Below are 18,882 nucleotides of genomic sequence, written 5' to 3' on the forward strand. Positions count from 1 at the left end.
ATAAAGCAGGCCTCTTTAATTGGTGGCCCCCCGGTCAGATCCGGCCCCCGAGATCATTTCTACCGGCCCTCAGAATGTAACGTTGATATTGTGGTGTGTCCTTTCAAGAGCCAGACTGGCCAAAGCATTTGTGTCTTTTAATCAAACTGCAAAACAAGTATAATGACGACCTGTTTTAGCCAGACTTATATGATGAGGGACAACACCAATCAGCGTTGCCCATCTGTGCCCCGGTGCTGTGCACTGACCTTCCGACTCGTTTCTATGAAGCTGTGCGCCGGTAACCAGCAAAATGTCCCTCTCTAAGCACCAAGGACTGAGGAAGAGCTGAACACTGGCACTGTAGATAAGCCAAGTAAAGGATGGTCACAGTGATTATTCGCTCTTAAAACAGATGACGTGATGATAGTTATATGTGCTTGGAAGCATTTAGTCTTGATAAAGTACCTTGCATTTTTATTTTTGTTATAATTATATTCTGAGACATACTATGCACTTTTGTATTTGTTGGTGCACAAGGGAGGTGTTGTATTAATTACATTCTAAACGACTCACCTGAACTGAGTGCTTCAGTTTGAAATACATTGACGGGATTAAATACCATGCACTGCTATGTTGTTGCAATTCTCTTCTTGATCATATTTTGCACTTTGCTATATTTGTTGTTGATTTTGGTGAAGATAAATTTGATGTTGCCTGTTACTCAAATGACTGCAATCTTAAATATTGAGGATAGCGACCTGTAAAGTTGTGTTGGTACAGTTATGTTTAATAAAGTGATAACAACTGCTTAGGCCCGTGTGTCAGTGTAGCACAATGTGCATTGTTAAGTATTTGCAAAACACAATATGTTGATTTGTTCAATATGTTGTTGTAGTTTTTTCTTTATTTGTTACTGTGATTATATTGTTACTTGTGAACATATTGTCTGGCCCCTTACTTTACCAGTTTCATGAACTGGCCCCGATTCCACATTAATTGAATAGCCCTGCTATATAGTGTCTTCGGGGGTTCAGCCAATCCCAATCAAGATAGGCCCTCCCTTTGACTCTCCCACAATTAGGCAGCTCTGCTCTGGCACATGGCACCACCAGAGGAAGTACTTCCTCCTCTTCCCAAGATGGAGACACAGAAACAACAGATTCTGAATGCAGCTCATATGATCCAATATTCAAATGGCTGAAAATCTGGGAAAAGCTGGATTTGGGACAATAAACTTTAAATATAACATTTGTGACCAACAAGACCATGTGAACGCGCTGTAGCGCTGCATATTATGGCCCCTTTAAGACTATTATTGTAGTTTCAATACTCTTTCTTTGAGAAAGTCAGTTTTTTTCCTACAGCTGAATCGGTCACATGTTGATATTTTCACTTTTGCTGCCGTGACTTAATCTTTGATATCCCAGAAACCTATGAGCACAGGTTTACCAGGAGGCGAAACATAAACACAGTTTGATGGCAAGAAATTCCAGTTTGTTTGGAAACAGCGACTTTGTTTCGATTTGGGCACCTGTGGGTTTGGAAATTTGTGGAAATGAGAGTTAATGGTCTTGTTTTCATGTATTGGTTTATTCTCTGTGCAGAAGTGATACTTTTAAAGGGGACATATCATGCAAAATCCACTTTTTTAGCCCTTAAATGCATGTTGTTGTATATTTAGAGTGTTTAGAAGTACAGAAAAGTTCAAAGTACTCTCTTCAGGTGCTCCGTTGATATCTTTATATTCTGTTTTGCTCATATTTTGCGATCGGTTTCGATTTTTCTATTCTCTATTACGTTTTTTGAACAATGACGTCACAGTATTCTCAGCGGAACTGCCAAATTAGGACATCGACATTTCGAGCAATCCGCCATTTTTGTTTCTCGCTGCGATTTTGTAGTCCAACCGAAGTTACGAGAGGATAAGTCGAAATGTTCGGTTGTTGGATGTAGTAACCCACAAGCTTCGTTACACCGTCTCCCAGCATCAGAACCTTTTCCAAGTGCCTGGTTGAGTTTTATTTTTCACAGAAATGTACCCACATCTGTGGGTAAGGTCATTTTTGTGTGCGCGAAGCACTTTAAGGACGACTGCTTCAGCAACCTCCGCCAGTATAAAGAAGGATTTGCCGAAAGACTTGGTCTGATTGAGCGGTCAGTTCCTTCTATCTATGGAGACGACGAACAGAGCACTTCGGTAAGCTGTATATAACGCTAAAAAGTGTGATGATAAGACGTCCCTGTCATTGTTTTGTTAGCATTAGCAGTTGCACCGTCTTCATATGTTAGCGCTGTGTGCTCGTTTTAGATTATAATGTAACTTCTGTGTTAAATAGTCGTTGTAATACAGGCAGTATTGTAGTAGTGGGCATGGATGGAGAAGTTAGTGTAAATATAGTAACACACCATTGCGTTACATCCATATGAAGACGTTGTTCTTCAGGTGCATCATGGTCATTTTCATCTCGCTCCGCCGGGTCCGACTCTGGCTCCAACATGTATGGCTGGATGGACAAATCTTCCCTTGTTGACATTTTGTAAATAATGTGTGAATATAAAGTTTCTGCGCCGCTAGATAATTGTATCTGTTCTATCAAACTACAAAGATGGCCGAACAGGGTGGAGTTGAACCGAGTATCACCTCTGCAAACTGGAGAGGAGGCGGGGTATGAAGAGACCGCCCCAAAACGAGTTGCTCTCAGAAGCACATCAGAAAAGGGGTAGAAAAGGGGCCTGTGGAGCTCTAATAATGAGGAATTCAGACCCAAGCATTGCAGTTCCGCTTTATATAGACCACAACTGTGTGATTTATATGTAAAAAGGAAGGATTTAAAAGCATGATATGTCTCCTTTAATAGGAAGTATATTTTTAAGTTTTTTTTCTGGTAGAGTAACTTTAACCAAGAATGGCTCAACCACAACGAGGTCCCTCTACATCATTAGTGAGGAGAGTGATCTTAGTGGACTAACTAAAGGCTTCTTCATCCTCCATAAGAAAAAGACGAAAGTTCAGCAGTGCAGGTCCTGTCGAACAAAATGAGGTCATTTCCTTCGGCCAGCTCCCTCTGGCCGAACAAATTTGTTTGGCTGTGCCAACCGCCCTGGATGAACTATGTAGGAGCCGCACTGCTGAAACTTCTGCTCTGCCGTGTGCTGCTCATGCGTGTTCTAGTTCGCTCATGACTATCGATAATATTTTAATCATATTTAGCTTGTAACAGCGCTACTGTACGAGCGCCGCAGCTCGTTAAAATGTCGGAGTGTAGGCTGACGTGATGCACCTGAACGCATCACGAACAGCTGTCAGCTCCTGGAGTTAAAACTGGACTAACATCGCGCTCGGACAAAAACTTTTTTATAAATGAAAAAGTTCAGAGGAATGTGTTTCTGAAAGCACTGGAGGCCAGAAATAAACTGTGCCGTTGAAAAGTTTAAACGCCGCTTCACAGACTTGTGCCTGCTGCGAGGGGGCGTGGCCTGCTGCGAGGGGCCGTGGCCTGCGAGTTCTGCAGCTTCTTATCGGAGTATGAACTGTCCTGCTGAAAAAGCTTTTTTTTTCTGCTGCTGGCTGACGTCACTGCTGAATGTTCTCCTTGTTCTTATGGGTTCAAAAGGGAGGATGCAGGGGCCTTTACAGTGCCTGCATCTACAATAAGACAATAAAAAATTATTAAACAAACAATTGCCTACAAGTGTAGTCCTTAACACAATACAACACAATAAATGACACAACACTTACATGTATGTAACCTCTGATGTAGGGACGCCCTAAAAACTAAGGGCAGACAGGTGTCCTCTCTTCGGAGGGACTGATCACAAGGACAAATTGTAGGACCAGGCGATATTGAACGAACCAAACGTCAAATATGTTATCGTTATTTAAAAGCAAATAACTGAACCAATACAGTCGCATGGTGGCGCAGTGGTTCGTGCTCTTGCCTCACAGCAAGAAGGTCGTGGGTTCAAATATGCCCGGGGCCTTTCTGTGTGGAGTTTGCATGTTCTCGCTGTGTGTGCGTGGGTTTCCTCCGGGTTCTCCAGTTTCCTCCCACATTCCCAAAAAACATGCACTGGGTGTCCCTGAGCCCAGGACCGAGCGCTGGGTGTCCCTCCTGAGCGCTGCTCTGCTTCTGATTTTTATACCGATACTTTCCCGATCCGATACTCACATTACTATTGCAAAGATACTCAATAGTGTATTTTTGGAGCAACTAAGACGTCTGGAGTTAAAAGCACTATTGGCAGAAGCTTTGTTTACCTAGAACTTATTGTAAAACTCACTTATTGAATCAAAATACTTCTCAGAACGACTTAAGAACTTATTTAAACTTTATTCAGTCAGAAGAACAAAAACCCAGTTACACTCTGCAGTCTTGTTTCTCTTATTTATCTTAACTTAAACTACTTCACCTGCATTTTGTGGCAAATAAAACTTTTTTTAAATGAAACCCAGTGAATCAGTTTGACTAACATATAAAGTATAAAAAACTACAACATAAACAGTATTCAGTAAAACCAATCAGAAGAACCCAGTTCCACTTCAAAGTGTCTTTGGCTGGTTGGGGTGAAAATAAGTCCTAAAAAAGTGCAAATATAATAATACAAATAAATAAATAAATCTTAAACATAAATACTCTGAGGCTCCAATCTAACTTCTTTGTGTATTAAATTCCAGTTTACCTTAAAGCAGTATGAGAGGTTTGACCTGAATGTCACTAAACATTTACATTTCAATGTGAATTATAAACACTTCAACCTGTTTGACAAAAGTACTCTGAACATAGTACTCTCAAAAACTTATTCAGAATATGATCTTTGTCCTCCCTGTCCTTCTCCCAACAAACCGTCCACACCTCACTATGAACACGACTCTACACGAGGCTTCAGGACATGTAGTACACATGCCAGGCCTTTAGGGGCGCTGTGACTCACCAAACACAACAAAAACGCAGAAGGAGACAGACCACATAGAAATGTAGTAGTAGACTTCTGCACCTAAACCACTATATATAACTCTAGTTTTATAGGTCTATGGCCCCGCTCCGCCTGCTTCTAGCTTCTGCAGCTCCACCGGAGCTTCTAGTCCCTGATTGTTCTGGTTATTAGGGGACGTAGTGGACCGTGGTGGAGGGAGGAGGGGGGCCATTACGTCATATTTTTTCCACGGATGATGGTCTTTGCCAACTTTGCTGAGCGTACTCCACCGCATGTTTACTTTTTAGATGTCTTATCAGATTAGTTGTGTTAAACGAAGCTCTGGTGCTCCACCTCTCAGGACTGTGGTGAAGCTCTGGTGCTCCACCTCTCAGGACTGTGGTGAAGCTCTGGTGCTCCACCTCTCAGGACTGGTTTGGTTATCCACCTTAAACTCCCTCCAGACTGCTGGTTGATCCTCTCAGTGGCTTCAGGCTGCTCACCTCGCTTTACGGCAGGTCGCACACGGGGCTCACTTTACGGCAGGTGGCACACGGGGCTCGCTTTACGGCAGGTCGCACACGGGGCTCGCTTTACGGCAGGTCGCACACGGGGCTCGCTTTACGGCAGGTGGCACACGGGGCTCGCTTTACGGCAGGTCGCACACGGGGCTCGCTTTACGGCAGGTCGTACACGGGGCTCGCTTTACGGCAGCTGACGGGGAAAAGTTTTTCTTTTCTTTTCTTTTTTTAAAAGATCGGCAGGGTGATCGACTGGATTTGCCGATTCCCGATCACTCACAAATCACCGACATCCACCGATCTGATCGGGACATCCCTAATTAATACAATGATTGAAAAAAAAAAAGAAAAGAAAAAGATGTATACAATATATACACATGTATATAAGATGTATGCAACATAATCATTAAATAAGATTTAATTAACTTCAGGGACCACATACAGTCCACTCCAATCCTCCAGGTAAATTATTACTATAATAACCTTTAAATATACGCTTCAAAGTTTTTCTTTGTCATGGTCACAGTGTGGATGGAATGAAATTGTCTATATTTTTGCAAGATCAAACAGTTATTACTGAAAATGATTCTAATCTCAACATAAAGTCAATTTCAATAAAATATTCTTGTGCAAAATACAATGAAATGTCAAAAAAACCCTTGTATAAATCCAATATAAGCTCCTTGCTTGGTGGGTTTGTCCGACCAGACTGGAGCCTCTTGGTGGGTTTATGTTCTCTGCTGTAAAGGGAAAGTGAAACTAAAGGAGAGGAGCTTCACTGCAGCTCTGTGCTGCAGGGAAGCAGCATGATTCAGATCTCAAAATTAATCTCCTGACACAACGTCTGAATATTCTAATAATCGGGTCCAGCCCAAGTATTTTGGCTGTTTTAGTGTTGCTGAGCTTGAAATTTGCCAGGAAAACCAGTCCGTTGTCCTCGTCAGGCAGGTTGTCCTCATTAAAGTGAGTTAACAGGTAAATATGTGTGACATGCACAGTGACGCGTCCACCCAGTACAGGGTGTCGCTCTTACTGGGTCCGCTTGTCAGAGATTCTACTGTATTAATATCTTCTATCTTGAATTGATCTCCATACACAGAGAAAGCAGTTTAGCCGGTTTGTGCCGAAAACATTTGTGTTTGTGGAGCTTTTTCTAGTTTATTATAAGACAATGGCGTCACTCAGCGCCCCACATTCTCCAAATTGAACAAAAATAGTCCCAAGCGTTTGTGCTGCTTTGGTTTTAAGTTATAACTGTCAGGACTCCTGGTGTGTCTTAAGCCACGTTTCCACCGCACAGAAAGTGCAGGGAAGGAACGGAGCGGTTCAGAGCGGTACAGCAAAGCAGGCCCCGACCGAAATTTGGGTGGTGTTTCCACCGCAGAGGAGAGGGTTAAAATGAGGGCGGGGTGTAGAGCTCCGCAGATCTGTGATGTCACAACAGTGACCTCAGCTGGGCGACAGACCTGGACCTTATGAATCCTCTGTTGTTGTTTACATCCTCCACTTTGCACGAGTTGTTTAGTTATTATATTTTTATTTTTTGCAGCCACGGAGCTGCAGCTGCCTCACGTTTGCTCTTTAGGGACCAACATGAAAGTTGAGCAGCAAAAAACTAAATAAAAAAAAAGTACAAAGCTGAATATGTGAACAGAGGATTCATACAGCCACATATTAAAATATTGAGGGCGTGTAGTAACTCACTGACCAATCAGCAAACGGCTCCTCAAAACCGGACCGTTCCCTGGTCCTGAGTACCTCGACGGAGGAGTAGCAGAAAAGCCTCCACCTTTGGAGCGGGATTTTTCATGGAAAATCCTAAATTTTGGAGGTGGAAACCTGAACCGTACCGGACCATACCAGTCCATTCCTGCACTTTTTGTGCGGTGGAAACACGCCTCTAGTCTTGTCTGTGTGTTTTTGTAGTTTCTGTTTTAGTTTGTACTTGTTTGTGGTCTTCTTAAAAACCAAAGCAGCACAAACCATTGAGACCATTTTTGTTTAATTTGAAGAATGTGGGGGGATGAGTGACATCATTATCATCGTCATCATCAATAAACTTGTTATATCTCAACCAAAGCAGCACAAACAATAATTCTTTCAGCACAAACCAGGACTAACGCAGCATTAATGATTGAGACCATGTTTGTTCCATTTGGATGTAGTGGGGGAGCTGCGTGAACTTAGAATTTGCACTGTTGCTGCTGCACCGGCGCCTCATGCTCAGGCATGCGCATGCACGCCGGCCCTTTCAAATATTATTTATTTAATACCTTAAAAACCAAAGGAGCACAAACTATACATTTTTCAGCACAGACCAGCACTAACGATGGAGATCATTTCTGTTCAATTTGGACATTGTGGGGGGCTACATGAACTTAGCTTGACCTTTACAATATTGTTCAATATCAGAAAAACAAAAGATGCACAAACAATTTTTTTCGGCACAAACGATTGGGACTAGTTTCACTGAGCTTCACTTAGGTCCCTGGGAGTACTAATCTGCATGTAAACCAAGTTACATTACATCCAGTAGTTGATTCTGTAGTTTTCTTTTAAATATGGATAATGTGGCCGATTGTTTTAAGTTGCTTTCCGGCTCATTCCATAAGTTTGGACCTGTATGACATATACTGAAAGTAGTACACTTTAGTTTTCTATATTTCCCTTTTAGAAGCAGCTTATTCCTAGTATTATGTTCGTGAGAAGGTGAGTATAATGAAATGAGTTGGCACAATCAATATTTGACCAATATTTAAGAATATTATACATAGTACATGCATTGTGATAAAGATTCACTTCAGGAAGCTTTAGGAGACCATATTTATGAAAGAGAGCATTCGCTGGAGAGTTTGGCATCGACCATGAAGTGACTCTTATAGCTTTCTTTTGTAGTGTCAGAAGTTTTTCAGTGTATGTAGAGTATGTATTGTTCCAGATAAAGTTCCAATAATTCAAGTGAGGCTCAAACAGAAATCTGTACAGTGATAACAGTGCATCTATTGGGACCAACTGTCGCATTTTAAAAAAAAAAACGGCATACAAATTTTGACTGTTTTTTAATTGGCTCTTCAACACACTTTTTAAATTGTATGCATTCATCTAGATGGATTCAACTTTTTTAATACATTTATATATTCATGATCTGAACACTGTACTTTTGATTATTTGAGCAGAAAACAATATAAAAAGGTCTTAGTAATATTTAATGAGCTATTAATTTATTACATTTAAACCAAGTATTTACCTTATCTAATTGCTCATTCAGGAGCTTTTCAAGCTGATCCATGTGCCTATGTGACACAAACAAATTTGTGTCATCTGCGAAGGGTATTATATGAATATCGCGAGGACAATGCACAAAGTCATTAACATAAACTAGAAACAAAAGAAGCCCAAAATAGATCCCTGGGTTAAACTAAATTCTATGTTTTCCATTGTAGAATGTACCCCATTTATATTTACATATTGCTGTCTTCCATAAACATAGCCCCTGAACTACTGGAGAGATTTCAATGCCTTGGAAAGGTCGGTTTTCCACAGGTACTCACATGCCAGGACGCCTCCAGTCGTGCAATCCACTCCTGTCTGCAGACTCCAGGGGAGGGCGGTAGCTGTTGGGGGGGGTGGAGGAGGCAGGGGCTTTGCAGCAGATGAGGAGGAGACAGAAGATGATGAAGAGGGGTCCGATGAAGACAAAGGCAAAGAAAGGGCTGACGAGGACGAGCAGGGGGGTGACGCCAGAGATTTGGGGGCATCGTCTGGAGGTAGGGGCTTAGCAGTGGGTGTGGACAAGGCATTGCTGAGTCCTGCTCCCTGTGGAGTAGACAGGCTGGATGGACTGGATGTAGGGAGGGTGGGACTGGTCTGAGTGGGACAGTCTTCCGCTAGGAAAGAGGGGTCCGGGGTCTTACAGCTGCTGTCTACAGTCTGAGAGTCTGGTGAGGACTCTCTGGTGTCCCGAAGAGGAGTGGTGGATGGTGGAGGAGTGTGCGGTGGTGACGAGGAAGGGGGAAGCACACTGGTGGAGGACGATGTAGAGGAGGAAGAGGAAGGACAGGGTTGGACCTGGAAGGCAGGTCCAACTTGGTCAGTATGAGGACTAACGGACTTTCCACCATCTCCGACTCCTAACTGAACATCTATGGAGGGCCCGGTCCAGCCTTCAGACGTAGTCTTTAATTGGCTGTTGTCTCCTGCAGTCATCCCCGTGGTTGCGCCCTTTTCCCTCGTCTTTTTCACCATGCGACGACGATGCTTGGTGGGGAGGGATGAGGAGGGGGAGGAGGCAGAGGAGGAAGTGGATGTGATGGAGCTGGGTTTGGCTTTCTTGGACTTCAGTCCTGGACTGGCTAAGGACGAAGGCGGTGCGGCCAGGCTGCTTCGTTTTCCCATCACGGCGACATCTTTACTGCGGCCGCCGAGAGACAGCGGCTCTGAACATGGCTTGAGGAAAGGAGACCTGCTTTCGTTGTCTCTGCAGAACACTACTGCAATCGACCCGCCAACCACTGAGCTCCCAGCACCAGCTCCTGTGCCTCCTGGTCCTAGCAGGTCCATCCCCAGCTTTCCAGACCCGACTGAAGCTCCTGTAGTACTGCTCACACCCTCACGTACCAGCACTGACACTTTGGACTGTAGCTTACCTTTCCTACCTCCTCCACTCTCCTTCTTGGACTTGCCAGTCCGGTTCATCTCCTTTCTACTACCTTTGTTACGCTCCTTCTCTTTACCCATTTTCCTAGTTCTTTTTGTGGACTGGTGGCCAGGTGAGACTGTGGAAGAGCCTGAAGTTACTGTCAGTGAGGAGAGGCATTTGCCTTTAGTCCGATTTGAAGAAGAGGATGATTCAGATGGTCCAATTTTCTTTACCATGCGGGACTTCTTTTTTGGATGATGCTGTCCAGTCTTTGAGGAAGCTTTATTTTTGGGGCTGGGGACGGCTGGTACAGGGGGCAGAACAGCAGGAGGCGTGTCCTCTAGGGACGGGTAGTCTGAGTCCAAAGCCTCTCCATCCAAAGACAACACGTCAATTTCCAGTTTGTCAGAGTAGCGGTCGGACTCGTAGTTGTGATACCTTGAAGGTGAGAGGGACTGTGATCTGCTGTGACAACTTCTCCGCTCCTCCTCCTCTTCCTCTCCAGCTGAGTGCCATTTTCGCTTCTTCTTTCTCTTGTGGGGCTTGTCAGAGTCCTGTGTGGGCCGGCACGGTGACGACGGGGTGAGTCTTGGGGAGCCAGGCATCGTGGTGGTGGTTGTGGTGGTTGTGACTGTGATGGTTCGCTTGATAGCAAAGAGGTCGGAGCCGTTGAGGTCTTGAATAGATGGAGGGACGACAGGACGACCGTCCCTCCTTCGGTCCCTCTCATGGGGCCTCTCCCTGTTGCTGTCCCTCTTCTCTTGGCTCCTTTTGGACCTCTTTGGAGGTCCTTGCTCTCTGCTGCTGGAGCACAGTCTCCCCCTCGTTTCCCTCTCCCTCTTTCTGGAGCTGGAATCTCGATCTCTGTCATCCGTTCGATGGCTGCTTGGGAGACTTTGCTCCTTCTCTCTATCTCTGTCTCTCTCTCTGTCTCTGCGTCTGTCTCTGTGTTTATCTCTGTCCTTATCTCTGTCCCTCTCTCTGTCTGTCTCTCTATCCCTTTCTCTGTGTCTTTCTTCCGATAAGCTTGAAAAAGACCTTCTTGTTTGGGCTCCTCTTCCCGACGAGTTGCAGGAACGGGAGGCTTCGGGGCTGCTGTGCCGTCTTTTCTTCCTCTTTCGGCTGCTGCTCCTACTGCTCCTCCTTTCTTTAGTGTCCTTTGCAGCTTTGTGGCCTCGCTCTTTCTCTTTGCTCTTCTCCTGAAGCCCCTCTTTGCCCTTCCTCCTCTTTTTCCTTCGGGTCTCCTTGTCTCCAGCTTTCCTTTCTTTGCTCTTCTGCTGGTCCCGGTCTTTGGAGCTCTTGGATGACTTGTGGCTCTTGCTGCCTTGCACTACAGTAGCTGTGGGGGGGGGGGAGGAAGTGGAAACTGGAGGATGAGGGGGAGGTGGTGGTGGTGGTGGTGGTGGTGGTTGCTGAGGAGAGAGTGGAGATGAAGCAGGGAAGGAGAGGTATCTTTCCTTCCTCCTGCTGACCAGCTTTCTCCTCAGATCCTTCACTCCGACCACAGGCTCATCCTCCAGCTCCCGGTCCACCTCCCAGTTACCCTCAGTGCACACGGACACAAAACCATCTCCGTCCAGCACACGAAGGATGCGCTCGGGTTTTGAACCAAAGAAGGTGACACTAGGAGAATTCAAGGAGAGAACCTCCTCACCAGATCTCTTTTTGTTTAAGTCTCTGTCAGCAGCCCCGACTATCTCTCCCTCCTCTATCTCCGAGTGATCGGAATCATTCTCCCTCTTCCCTCCAGCTTTGGTTGAGCTACAGTCCATTCTCCTCCTCAGAGGCAGCTGGGTGGGCAGACATGGGGCTAGGGCTTCAGTCAAGGTATCAGTGGAGTCAGGAGGTTCCTCTGCTTTTTCATTATCATCATTATCATCATCATCATCATCATCTTCTCTTGAAGCATTTTTCATTGACACTTCCACTGTGTTACACTCATCATCTACATCTGATGCAGGCGAACCAGTGGGGTCAAAGGGGTCATACTTTTCCCCTTCAACCTCCTCCTCCTTCCCCCGACCATCCCTATCTCCATCTGTGGGATTAAAAGGATCATACATGTCTCTTTTCCTGTCATCCTCTTCATAGTCTGTGCTTGGCTGCATGGAGGTGTGAGGGTAGCAGTCTGAGGGGGGGGTGTTTGATGTGCGTGTAGTATTGGGCTGTGTGTTAAGAGTGGCAGAAGTGGACGACACCTCAACACGTTTGTTCTTACTGTTCACATGTTTCTGATAGCCGGCTGCGTTGGCACAGACCGAGGACGAAGTGGACAGCGGTGACGACAGTCCGGATGATGGCGACGACACGGACGAGGAGGGTGAGCGAGGAGGGGTGCTCCTGGCAGCTTCTCCAGGTCTTCTCGGAGAGCAGGAGGCAGCAGGCCTCCGTTTGAAGCCTGGTGCCTGGGTCAAGTCCATTGGCCAGGAAAGCTGACGGCTGGAGGTGGAGAGTGGTTCACCAGAAAACAGGGGGTCCAGGAGAAGACCTGGGAGAAAGAAAATGTACATGAATGAATATGAGTATTTTGGTCCCAGTGATCATCTCAGTTTGGATTACATCACATTGAAAACAAGCAAAATACTGCTGGTTTTTATAGCTAGCGAACCACATTGGCTAGCCCAGTAGCGGGGAATAATATTTCTCATAGGGACTACATAATAAGGTGCTGAGAATGCTGTAGATTCTGCTCAATATTTATGTTCTCTTTTATAAATAGTTATATGGTACGTGTATTTGATGACCTAGTTGCAAACATTTTGAATAAGCAGTGAGACACACGGGTGAATATTAAACACAGGCCGTGCTTTAATGATATAGGTATTTATAATAGGAGTAAATTCCTACACATTAATGCAGAATCTCATAATAGCTTTCCATTGATTTTCATGACACACAGTGCCATAAAGTTTAATCTGGCTCAGTGAGATCCCTGAATTTTTTTTTAGATATGTTGATCCTTTCCGGTCATGTCAAATGAGCGTAAAGTAGGGCTGAACGATTTTGGAAAATAATCTAATTGTGATTTTTTCCCCTCAATAATGCGATTGTGATTTAATATGTGATTATTTTTTCAAGGTCCTCTTCTCATGTAGTTTTCAACAAACACAAGTAATAAATCAATGTGTATTATAATAAACTATCAGATTTATTCTACATAAATTGTTCTTTCTTATAGGCGAGGCTTATGTAAAGATAAAGTCAAATGGAGCATGTATTAATATGAAAGACAATTACAGTAGTAAACTTACTAAGTACTGTTACTAGCAGTTTTGTAAGCGTTCACCACAACAAGCCAACCGCTTGTCCATTGTGCTGATCAAAGCCCTAAACCAGGCTGGGTCACTATACTAATGCTGCGCTGGACATTAAGGATCAAAGCCCTAAACCAGGCTGGGTCACTATACTAATGCTGCGCTGGACATTAAGGATCAAAGCCCTAAACCAGGCTGGGTCACTATACTAATGCTGCCCTGGACATTAAGGATCAAAGCCCTAAACCAGGCTGGGTCACTATACTAATGCTGCCCTGGACATTAAGGATCAAAGCCCTAAACCAGGCTGGGTCACTATACTAATGCTGCGCTGGACATTAAGGATCAAAGTATTTTTGTTCCATTTGGACAATGTGGGGGTCTGCGTGACGTCATCATCTCAAAATAAACTAGTTCTATCTTCAGAACCTCAGAATCACTTTATTAATCGTTGGGGAAATTATTTAGCAAGGCAGCAGCAACAGCAGTGCTTCCAGCTCGAACAACACAAATGATTGGGACTATTTTCAGGGAGTTTAGCGTGGAGTAGGACGCAGCTTCACGGAGGTGTGAATCGCCTGCTGACAGCCTGGAGGAGCTGCTGGTCATTGTTTTGATGCCGCGGTCAGCGCCGTTCTCCTCGGAGAGCTGGAGTTTTAAAACGGTGATGTCTGTTTACAAAGCGACCGCCTCGCTGGACAACTGCTTTGCTAACATCCACATTGCTTTGTTGCTTTGCTAACATCCACGTTGCTGTGTTGCTTTGCTAACATCCACGTTGCTGTGTTGCTCCGCTAACATCCATGTTGCTGTGTTGCTTTGCTAACATCCATGTTGCTGTGTTGCTTTGCTCACATCCACATTGCTGTGTTGCTCCGCTAACATCCACGTTGCTGTGTTGCTTTGTGGTGTTGTGAGATTAAAATCCGTCCAAACAGCAACATGTTGGCATGAAAAGTTGGATAGCACAGTGCTACTTCCCTAGCCTGCTCGCTGGCTGCAAACTGTGGACTGGATTTGCTGACTCATTCCTCCTGGTCTCATTGAGACCCGCCTCCCTTCAGGAAATCCAGTCCACAGTTTGCAGCCAGCGAGCAGAGCAGCAGCAGGGAAACACTGGGGATCATTTCAGTACCATGAAGCAGACCAGGATCATGGATCAGGAACCTCTGATCCATGAATTCCGTTGATATCGGAACCCGATCCCGGATCGGATCGGCTCCGTCCCTAAAAACCACGAGCCCGTTCAGGCAAGGTGGGCAGATGATTCACTTGCCTGAGCAAAACTTTTACCAGCCCTGGACGGAGGGACAGTCCTTAATGTCCAGCCCATTAAATGGGCATCATATCTTTCGCTATGAACTCCGTTATGGTCGGAGTTATTTCCTCCTGCTGTTTCGAATTATGTTCATAAGGAGTAATACTGCTGCTCTGCTCCGCTCGCTCACCACGTATATGTGGGCGCATGACACGCGCAAGTTGTCACGTGACCAGATCACGTGAGCAGTCAAATCGCAGCCCTTGCAATTAGAAAATCCCGTTTTATTTTATCGCGATATTATCGCAAATGCAATTAATCGTTCAGCCCTCGTGTAAAGTTTGGTCATATGCATGGTCCATGGGCCAAACGCAGGATGGTCCGGACCGGCCTGAAGATAATTGAGTAATTGCTGCATTTTTAGTTTCCCCAGTTTCAGCAGTTTCAAAAGAGATATTTCACTGTATTAAGTACTATATATATATATATATATATTAGGGATAATATCTACCGATCCGATCGGTAGATATCGGATCGGGGCCGATATTAGTAATTTGTGAGTGATCGGGAATCGGCAAATCCAGCCGATCACCCCGCCGATCTAAAAAAAAAAAAAAAAGAAGGCGGTCCGCAACGTCACCTAATAACCAGAACAATCAGGGACTAGAAGCTCGGGTGGAGCTGCAGAAGCTAGAAGCATGGCCCCCATAGACCTATAAAACTAGAGTGATATATAGTGGGTTATGTGTTTATGTGCAAAATTTCTATGTGGTCTGTCTTCTTCTACGTTTTTGTTGTGTTTGGTGAGTCACAGCGCCCCTAAAGGCCTGGCATGTGTACTACATGTCCTGAAGCCTGGTGTTGAGTCGTGTTCATAGTGAGGTGTGGACGGTTTTTTGGGAGAAGGCCAGGGAGGACAAAGTTTGTTTTTTCGTCATGTGGATGTTCCTCAGTTTACAACAACAACTAAAGAAAAAGAGAAGAATTTTGATTCAATAAGTGAGTTTTACAATAAGTTCTAGGTAAACGAAGCTTCTGCCAATAGTGCTTTTAGCTTCAGACATCTTAGTTGATCCAAAAATACACTATTGAGTATATTTGCAATAACAATGTGAGTATCGGATCGGGAAAGTATCGGTATCGGCCGATACTCAATTCTGAAAAATTGGATCGGTATCGGGGGCAAAAATGTGTGATCGGGACGTCCCTAGTATATATATATATATATATATATATATATATATATATCGTTTAAAATTGGCATGATGTTGAAATTGTACTTATTTTTTTTATATTAGATATTCATGCATGTATTTGAATTAAAACTAGGGATGCTCCGATAATACCAGTATCGGTTCGATACCAGGCATGAGTACTCGTACTCATGCCAGCAATAACACTTTACGGCAGCACGCGGTTTACGGCAGTCCACTGCAAGGCGCAGGCAGGCAGTGAGGAGTGCACAGCTCGCTAAGGCCGTCTAAAATATGTGTACAGTGGAACCTTGGACTAGGGGACCCGATAAGAGCGGAAATGTTGCCGGGCACAAAGGTTTTAACTGGTAACGCACTAATGAGCAGACAGCCTCCAGCAGCTCGGTGCTGCTGTGACTCCTCTTAAGTTTCACTTTCACTTCACACCAGGTGTCAAACATCAGGCCCGTGGGCCCAAACCAGCCGCAAAAGGCTCCAATCCAGCCCCACGAACCACCAAGCAAGGCGGTTATACAGGATTTATAGGAGGTTTTTTTACATTTCACTGTATTTTGCAGCAGCATGTTTCATTAAAATTTACATTATTTACATTATAGTCATTTTCAGTAGTAATTGTGTGATCTTGCAAAATTATAGACAATTTCATCACGTATACTGTGCGCCACAAAGCAAAACTTTAAAGTGTAAATTTAAAGGTTATTACAGAAATATTTTACACAAGATGAAACTGGACTGTATGTGGCTCCTGAAGTCAAATTTCATGTAGTATTTATTTTGTATACCTCTTTGTATATATTATACACATGTATATATAGTGTATACATCTTTATATTGGTTCAGTTATGTGCTTTTAAATAAGTATGTTTCTTCCATAACATATTATTTGGTTCGCTGAATATCAACTCGTCCTACAATTTGACATGTCACAATGTAGTATTTAGTCGTCCACAATGCATGCGAATGCTCCATTTAAGGTTTTCTTTAAAAAAAATATTATTTTGGGGTGTTTGTGGTAGGGCTAAACCCTTTTTCTTTTTTGCTCCATTAATTTGTTTTTATTTTATATTTACTTGATTTTATGATTGTATAGAAATAAAAAAAAAAAACATATTTGACAAGCACTGGTTGCTGCCCAAATGCTTCAAGTACTAAGGTAAGTAAACTACAGCTCAGTAGATTAGATCTCCGTGTTAGAGGATGTTTGATACTTAGATGTGTTGATTCATGAGATGATTCCAGAATTATTTATGAATTATTAAAGTATTTTTGTTAATAATCGCCTGTTAGCTGAATCGAATGATTCTTGGTGATTATTGTGTATTTATTGTTGACAATTCACTGGTTTGTAACAGTCTGTGCTCGGATCTCACACCTTCCCTTTTATTTAAGATTGTTATATTTGGGTTTTCCGGGGAGAAGCGTGACCAAGATGGAGGTCTAGCCGAGAAGCTCCGACACCATGCTACACTTTTCTTAGAAATACCCTATCCAACTGCCAACAGTCGAGTTAAAAAAGGCCATGTCAAAGCTAGCACTCAGACTGCTAACAGCATGGACATTGCTAACACGGAGGGCATTGGAGAAGTGCTATCAGAGCTCCGGGCAATGCGGTCGGACTTTGGAGGAAGACTCGATGGTATCGACCAGAGACTAACGTGCATGTCAACCACTCTAACAACTTTAGAGGGTAAGCTAACTGCCACTAACCAGGAAGTTACGGCTAATACTAGCCGGATTGAGCTAGCGGAGACCCGCATTGTTATGACTGAGGAGTCACAGCAGACTGCCGATACAGCCCTACAATCCGCCTTAAAGAGAATTGCTTTCCTGGAGGGGAAAACAGAAGATCTTGAAAACCGGGGCAGGAGGAAGAATCTGCGCATCTTTGGTCTACGTGAAGGGGTAGAGGGGAGACGGCCGCTCATTGAAACTGAGATGCTACCATCATGGCTCGGTCTCCCACCACAAAAAGTGTTCACTCTCCAGCGTGCCCATCGTACACTGGCCACAGGAAGGCCCGGACAAAATAGAGCGGTTCTGGTCCGGTTCCTGAGATTCCAAGAAAAGGAACTCCTTTTCTGTGAAGCTAAAAAACAGCAAATACTTCACGATGGGCAAAAAATCACTTTCGCACAGGACCTTTCAGCTGAAACAGTTCGCGTGAGGAGAGGATTTCACCCCGTCATAAAAGGCTTCATCGACATCAATGCTTTCCGTGGATTTCAGTACAATCCCTGTAAACTCAGGATCCTACATGGAGACAAGATGCACCTGTTTTCCACACCACAAGAAGCTGAGGACTTCTACAAACAGCTCCCATCTACAGCGGGGGACACTCGCTCCTCATGAACAAGCTCCATCACGTGCTGTAATATGAGGCTGGTGGTAAAAGACACTTGATAATCATTTGTTCTAAATGTTAATGTTGGCAGTTAAATTTAAATTCACATTTGTGTAAATGTGTTCTAGTTCTATTTCATAAGGGTAAGTAAATACAACTGTGAAGTAGCATGGTGTATGGTTAGGGGTTTTAGAAGAGTTGGGGTCATGTTGACCAGCTGCTCCTCAGATTTGTGGATCAGCATCCCTAATAACTACGTCCTGGGGGGGTGGGTGTGCATTTCACAGGATGAAGTGCACGGGTTCAAGGGAAGGTTCAAAAGTTCAGTACTGTTTATATGTGTAGGTATGAATGTGTGTGTGTGCCTGTGTAAGTTTGCACTTTATCTATTACTATTTAACTATTTTATTATTTACCTTATTGGCTCTAATGCTCCTTAAGTTCATTATAAAAATATATGGAAAGGACACAGCAGGGAAGTAACTTTAACATTACTATTACTAGTTGGAATGTCAGGGGAATGAGAAAATTGGTAAAAGTTAAAAAAGTATTGAGTAGAATAAAACTCCTAAATTCAAAGATTGTTTTTATACAAGAATCACACATGACAACACCAGATAGTCAAATCCTAGTTAAAAGATGGCCAGGTCAGATATTTCATGCCCCTTTCACTGGTCATGCCAGAGGGGTTGTAACTTTGATCCACAAATCTGTACCATTTCAAAAAACTAAACTTATTTTAGACCCAGGTGGGAGATA

At 43.9% G+C, this 18,882-nt stretch overlaps 1 protein-coding gene across 1 annotated transcript in view; it reads right to left on the bottom strand.

Moving 5' to 3' along the window:
• Positions 1 to 18,882, bottom strand: part of scaf1 (SR-related CTD-associated factor 1) — a 42,063-nt gene that overhangs the window by 17,837 nt on the left and 5,344 nt on the right. The window contains exon 2 of the mRNA XM_080488422.1: positions 8,969 to 12,544. Within this exon, the coding sequence (XP_080344548.1) occupies positions 8,969 to 12,476 (3,508 nt within the window). The 5' untranslated portion in view covers positions 12,477 to 12,544. The remainder of the gene's footprint in view (positions 1 to 8,968; positions 12,545 to 18,882) is intronic.

The sequence above is a fragment of the Lipophrys pholis genome (genome assembly GCF_963383615.2).
Source record: "Lipophrys pholis genome assembly, chromosome: 19".
In the NCBI taxonomy this organism is placed as follows: domain Eukaryota; kingdom Metazoa; phylum Chordata; class Actinopteri; order Blenniiformes; family Blenniidae; genus Lipophrys; species Lipophrys pholis.